We start from the raw sequence: 7,535 nt of genomic DNA, 5'->3' as shown, positions 1-7,535 counted from the left end.
AGTGTCTTTCTAATGCTAGACAGTTGGAGTGAAAAGAAGAGAAAAATTAATTTGTCATTTGGATATATCACTAAAGCTGAAATAGTTATAATTAAATTGCATCAGTGTTAGGTGGGACGCAACATGCCATGGTTTCAGGTTGTGCTAAACGTCACAGGACTCCATCTCCAGTTTCTTTTCAGTGATTGTCCATCATCCCCCTCTCTAGGAACCAATGTCCACGAGGCTCAGAACTTGCTTAATAACAGCGGACTCCCCATTACTTCAGCTGTTGACCTGGAAGATGCAGCCAGGAAGGCTGTGGCCAGCGTGGCAAAGAAGTGAGGTCCGTTGGAAGAGAAGTCCATATTTTCCAGGAAAAGAATGGTTGTCTTATCACTGTGAAAGAAATGGTTATCCTATTGGAGAAAAAAAAGGGTTGGGGAAAACAAGAAACACTGTATGAAAAATCTTAAATGTATCTTTTTCTTGTATAGGCTGTAGGGGCAGCCAAAATAATATGATTTCACTTTTAGTTTTTATTAAAATTATGTCCTGGATTCTCATAATTTTCTGATGATGAGCCTGCCCACTACGCAGAGTTTTCCTGACACTGGGGAGAAGTCTATATGACCAGTGTACATATATAAACATACATAGAGAGAGAATTTTAAATCAGGCCCTGGTTCATTTACAAGAGTTTTAGTGAACATTTAGTCCATATGATAAAAAGTCACAGACCATAAAAACCCAGAGTATTACATTTAGCTTACTGACTACCAAAAGCTAAGACATTCAAACAAATAGCTATTAAGCACTACATTTTTGACAGATTTCTAATTCTAACACACATTTGCAAAACTCATGATTATTCATATATATATGTATATGTATACACACACATATGTATATGTATGTATTTTAACATACATATATATATGTACTTTAACAATGGAAGGTCTACATTAATATCCCATACATGTATTTTACCATTTGCCTTAATATTGAATATACTGTTTACCTCACATTAAAAATGAAGCCAGATGCCTTATATGTGATTTTGGAGTAGGAAAATTGCATCTTTATATCACAACTTAAGAACTTTGAATCATAAGGAAACCTTTGTAATTGAGTCACTTTGAGATAAGACAGTACTGAAGATCAAGCTATGTTATGAGTGTCAGTGTCTTCTTGCCTTTCTACACCCGCCTCCAGTATCTACCTGCTTATGGTAGAAAGATAAAATATAATTAGAGAATTTGACTTTTTCCATAATGTCTGATTTTATGGTGAGGAAGAATTTAAATTAGGTTTCTGTTTCAATTTTTTTAAACAATTATTATCTGTATACAAATTTAAATAAAATCTTATGTTTTTTAAGTTCTAAGATCTGCATATTTGTCTCATTTTAGGTAATTTTATTCCTCAAACAATTTTTTCATTTACTAAGACTCTAACTTCACTGTAGGCTTATCCCTAAAATTACAAACTTTGAGTGGTCCTATGATCATTCCACTTCTGTGGAACTTAACCAGGAGCCTTTCCTATTGTAGGAGATTATTCATTGAAAGAATAAAAAACATATACACACCAGATGCCCAGGTAAGTATAGCACATGTCTAACAGGTTAAAATGTGACTTCAATCTGTTTAACACTAGAGGAAAGACATGCTGTAAACACCTCCAGTTTAAAAAGGATCAGATGCCACCATTAACATTTCCTCTCAATGTACAAATATATAGCAGAGCAGACTTTGGTTTTTTTACACACTTTCATTAGTCTCATAAATTTCACATATGGAAAAAGTTAAAAAGTCATTATTTATGGATTATTTGCCATGGGGAAAGAAACCATTTGATAGATTAGTCTAATGACCTTTCTAAACTGTTATGCAAAGAATAAACATTAACAGTGTCCTTTTAGGTCTGTGTTTTTGTTTTTTGATAGCCTAATAACTTTGCTTGCTGAAAGTGAAGATGACTTGATGCACTTACTGATGAAAATTAAAGACTATAGTCTGCAGTATGGATTACACCTCAACATAAAGAAAACATAAATCTTCACAACTGGACCAATAAGCAGTATCAAAATAAATGGAGAAAAGATTGAAATTGTCAAAGATTTCATATTAACTTGGTTCCGCAATAAACACCCATGGAAGCAGCACTCAAGATATCAGAGGACATATTACACTGGGCTACAAAAGGAATTGGGGCAAGACCAGCCTCACATGGACTTTTAGGGCAGAGAGTAAAAGAGGGAGGAGGTGGTTCCTCAAGGAAAATTGGAGCTCTAATGTCATTTTAAATGCTTACGAGCAAAGATGTCTCTTTGAACACTGAAGTGCGCCTAACCCAAGCCATGGCGTTTTCAGTCATCTCATATGCTTGTGAAAGTTGGACAATGAATAAGGAAGACCGAAGTGGAGTTGATGCTTTTGAGGTGTGGTGTTGGTGAAGAATACTGAAAGTACTGTGGACTGCCAGGAGAACTAACAAATCTGTCCTGGAAGAAGTGTAGCTGGAATGCTTCTTAGAACTGAGAATTGCCAGACATTGTCTTACCTACTTTGGTTATGTTGTCAGAAGGGACCATTCCCTGGAGAAGGATAGTATGTTTGGTAAAGTGGTGGAGGGTCAACAAGGAAAGGGAAGGCCCTCAATGAGATGGATTGACAAAGTGGCTGCAACGATGGGGTTAGGGTATAATAAGGATCATGGAGCTGACACAGGACTGGACAGTGTTTCATTCTGTTGTACATAGGGTTGCTACGAGTCGCAGCTAACTCAAAAGCACCTACCCAAAACAGCAACAATAACTAGTTAGCATGATGGACAGACAGACAAATAGATGGTAATATAGATAGATCTTAATATAAATATATCAATTAGACAGAAATAGGGTCGTTTGGATTTTATAAAACTTGTGTATATTGATGTTTCTGATTAACCTAGTTTGGAGGAGGAGCTAGAATAATTAAATGTTTATGTGATTGTTTTGTAAAATAGATAAAAGCAAGCAAATGACTATTTTCAAATAAGTCATTGTCAGGATTAAACTGTGTGTGTGTGTGCATGCGCACCATACTTTTTTCACTCACATAATATTTCTGGTGCTAAGAATTCATTTCATAAATATTTGTAGACTATATTACTAGAGTGTATACTGACCCAGCCATACTGCCTGATGACAAAGAGTTGAATCAGCAAAAGTTTGTGTCAGTAACTTCTCTGATTTCCTCAATCCAGCATGTCACATATTTCATTCCTTCCAGTCTTTGTCTCACCTGAGTGAAAAAAAAAAAAAAAAGAAACTAGTTACCATTAAGTTGAATCCAACTTAACAATAATCCTCACAAATGGACCCCATGTGTGTCTGAGTACAATTATAGTCCACTGGATTTTTTTAGTGGCTGATTTTTCAGAAATAGATCATGAAGCCTTTATTCTAAGGTGCCTCTGGGTAGACTTGAACCTGCAACACTTAGGTTTGCAGCCAAAGACATTAATAATTTGTACCACCCACTTGTCTCATATGTATAAAACCCATGGCTGTCAAATTGATTCTGATTCATAAAGCGCCCTGGTGGCACAGTGGTAAAATACTCCACTGCCAACTTAAAGGTCAGCAAATTGACCCCACTAGCTGCTCTGCCATAAAAAAAAAAAACGTTCTGTCTGCTCCCGTAAAGATTTATTGCTTTGGAAATCCTGTGGAGCAGTTTTACTCTTTCTTACTGAGTTGCTATAAGTATTATCTGTAGTGAATGTAAATATCAGAAATATGTACCTTTAAATCTTATCACTATTTTGTTTTAAACTTGGCACTCTCTATTCTAAGCAAGAAATCTATGACAATATAGGCTTATTGTCTACATATTTCCTAGAAGACTTTAAAATAAATGTGTAACTAGTCAAATAAAAAATATCCATATGAATGAAATATGTGACATGGTGGATTGAGGAAATCAGAAGTTACTGGCACAAGCATTTGCTGATTCATAAAATCACCCTGTGTATACTAATGTATGACACTTTGGGCAAAAGCAGTAAATTCCAGCTACGGCATTCTCCTCATTGGCCTGACTTGTCCATCATTGTGCTTGGTGCCACAAGGAAGGATCTGTAGGCTGAGGCAGGACAGTTCAGTGATGAAGACATAGGTGCTGGAATCTCAGTTCTTGGTTGAGATCTTACATCAGAGAAGTTATTTATGTGAGGCTTAATTTTCTCATATGTAAAAAGAAGGTATTAATAATAACCTACTTCGTAGGATGATAGTGAGATTTACAAGTTTATTTCTGATCTGTAAACCAAAAAACAAACCCACTGCCATCAAGTTTATTCCAACTCAGAGCAACCCTTCAGGACAAAGTAGAACTGTGTCATAGGGTTTCCAAGGTTGTAACTCTTTACAGAAGCAGATTGCCTTCTCTTTCTCCTATGGAGCAGCTGGTGGGTTTGAACTGCTTAAATTTGGTTAGAGCCAAATGCTTTACCCAGTGTGCCACCAGAGCTCCTTATTTATAATGTCTAGAACAGTATTCATATATGTCAGTCCGCAATAGATATTAGTCAACATGATGTTGTTGATGGATCAACAAGCATGGTTACCCTTGCCAAGGAGGTGACAGTCTGAACATGGTGCTTAATACTCAAGGAGCGTGCACAATAGTAACCACTATTACCTGAACTGCTTTGCATATAGGCTTTAACTGATTTGCTACTCTATTGGTAATATAGTCTCCTAGAACAAGCAACAGATTTAGAGATTACCCTGACCCTCCCACTTACCAATGTTACCTTTTCGAATGGATTAACCCATTGTATTTGTCCAGACTCTTGGTTGTGACAGAAGCCCATCTGAAACTCAAGAAAAAAGAGAAAACACTTTTTTGCTCTTGTAGTCATAAAGGTCAGAGGTTTCCGGTTTCTTTAGCTTCAGAGACGCAAGCCATCAGAACTTGGTTTCTTTGCATCTTAGCCCAGATTGTCTCTGTGGTGTTTTCAGTCTCAGGCTGGCCATTTCTACATGGTGGCAAAATGACTGCTAGGAATCCCAGTATACATTCTCAAGCTTAGCATTCTCAGAAGAGAAGAGAGAGGGAAAGAAGAAGAGGCTGGAAAGCATCATCTCTCTCTTGGTAATTCTAGTCTGGATAGGTCTGATAACTTATTTTGTGTCAGGAACTTAACCCTGAACAAGTCCTTCCGGCCAAAAGTTTACAGTGCTTTGATAAGTCTGCTGGGTTAAATATCCACTCCTGGAGTTGGGGCAAGACCAGCCTCACATGGACTTTTAGGGCAGAGAGTAAAAGAGGGAGGAGGTGGTTCCTCAAGGAAAATTGGAGCTCTAATGTCAAAAGGAAGAGGTCTGGTATAGTAGTGGTTAAGGCATTTGGCTGCTAACAAAAAGGTCAGTAGTTCAATCCCACAAACTACTCTGTGGAAGAAAGATGGACCATCTTCTTCCATAAAGATTTACAGCCTTGGAAACCAGTGGAGGTTGCTATGAGTTGGAATCAACTCGATGGCAGTGAGATTCTTTTTTTGGAAGGGCAAAAGGATTTTATTGGAAGGCAAAAATAATGGGTGTACACTACATTCAGGAAGTGTAACAAGATGAAGTTGAAGAAAATTATTCCTAAGGACTCTTCCAATTCTAAAATGTCATGAATTTATTCTAAGAATTTCTTAGTAGTTCTTTGGGGTCCGTTTTCATTCATGCATACTAGTTAACCAGATTTTCTGTATAGATGCTACTTGAGTTGTCTGTAAATATTTGACCTTTATTTATCTTGAACAGTAATATCCACTCAAGAAATAATGATGTTACTGAGGAATGGAGAACCAAACTATGGTACATACACACAATGGAATACTATGCAACCCTAAAGAATAATGTAGAATCTGTAAAACACATATAACATGGGTAAACTTGGAGAACATTATGCTGAGTGAAATAAGTCAATCACAGAAGGACAAATATTATATTAGTCCATTATTGTAAAAGTCAAGGAACAGTTTATATATGGAAGGAAATTTTCTTTGTTGGTTGCCAGGAGTGGGAGGGTAGGGTAGGGAACACTGTTAGATAGGTACAGATAAGTATTGATTTAGGTGAAGAGAACCAAATGTGAGTGATCAACATGATGGAATTGAGGAAGAGGAAGACAGAGAGAGGTACATGAGGTGCAGACAACAAAGATGAACCCTTTTGCACATATAGTACTGTGTTGTCAGTGAAGGCAAACATGGGTATATGGGTGGATAGATGGGTGGACAAGCTGAACCATTAGGTATGTCTATGAAGCATGGAGTGTACCCAAGACCATGTATGGTGTTGGCAGACAATGGTTCTACAAGTGTATTTGTGTGTTCTGTAAGAATTCCCAGGTGTATAGTAAAGCTGACAAGGGGCAAGGTTGTAATCACTTCTTGGTCACAGCCAGCTACCCAGAGGGAACAAGGGTTGAACCTCTGAGCTCAGTACCATAGTTGCAGGGGACATGAAGCTCAAATGGCATAACATACCACACAAAACATGGTTCCACATCCTACTTTGGTGAGTAGCAACTGGGATCTTAAAAGCTTGCAAGCAGCCATCTAAATACAATGATGGGTCTCTCTTCATCCAGAGCAAAGAATAAAGAAGAAAACCAAAGATTCATGGAAACAATTAGTCCTCATGACTGGTACACCATGTGATCCACAGCCTATATGACTATGAGACTAGAAGAACTAGATGTTGCCCAGCTACCACTGTCAACCACTCGGAGGGGAATCTATGTAGGAGATCCTGGATAGAGAGGAAGAACAATGTAGAATAAAACTCAAAATCATTTGAGAAAAAAAAAAAGGGGGGGGACCAGGTTTCCTGGTCTGATAGAGCGTGGTGGAACCACTGAGACTGTGTCCCCTAGCTGTCCTTCAGGTCTAGAATTGAACCCGCACCTGTGGCTTGCAGCCAAACAAAAGACAGGCAAATGAGTTAAACATGTACCTGAGGTAGATACATTCCTTGGAGAGAACAATCATGGGAGAAAGAAGGGCTGCTTATGTACAGGGAGACAGCTCAGGGGGCAGGAGTATATGGAGGGATGGACACAGGGAAGAAGTAACTATCAGGAGGAAGCAGGAGGGGAGCTGTTGCATTGTGATAAACTGTGGTCAATGTCATGAGACAAAGTATATGTAAATCTCTGTATGGAAAGTGAATTTGCTTTGTAAACCTTCACCCAAATCACACACACACACACAGACACACACACACAGACACACACAAAAAAAATGAAATGGAAGGCATAAAGATTGATATCCTAGATGTTAGTGAGTTGAAGTGGACTGGGTTTGGCCATTTTGAATCAGCCAACCACATGAGCTACTATGCTGGGAATGATAAATTGAAAGGCAATGGTGTGCCATTCATCATCACAAAAAAATGTTTCAAGATCTATCCTGAGTTGGCGGGGCAAGATGGCGGACTAGGCAGAAGGATTGCACAGACCCTCTTCAACAAAGAAAAGGGAAACCAATTAACACAGACACAGAAGATA

The 7,535-nt window shown here is 38.1% G+C and overlaps 1 protein-coding gene across 1 annotated transcript in view; it reads left to right on the top strand.

Moving 5' to 3' along the window:
• SUCLG2 (succinate-CoA ligase GDP-forming subunit beta) overlaps positions 1-324 on the top strand; it is a 392,451-nt gene extending 392,127 nt beyond the window's left edge. The window contains exon 11 of the mRNA XM_007946054.2: positions 209-324. Within this exon, the coding sequence (XP_007944245.2) occupies positions 209-324 (116 nt within the window). The remainder of the gene's footprint in view (positions 1-208) is intronic.
• The last annotated feature ends 7,211 nt before the right edge of the window (positions 325-7,535 follow it).

Source organism: Orycteropus afer, unplaced genomic scaffold, assembly GCF_000298275.1.
Source record: "Orycteropus afer afer isolate SDZICR_OR568_19922 unplaced genomic scaffold, OryAfe1.0 scaffold00149, whole genome shotgun sequence".
NCBI classification, from domain to species: domain Eukaryota; kingdom Metazoa; phylum Chordata; class Mammalia; order Tubulidentata; family Orycteropodidae; genus Orycteropus; species Orycteropus afer.
Note: the sequence above shows the minus strand (reverse complement) of the source record. Positions and strands in the feature narration are given on the sequence as shown.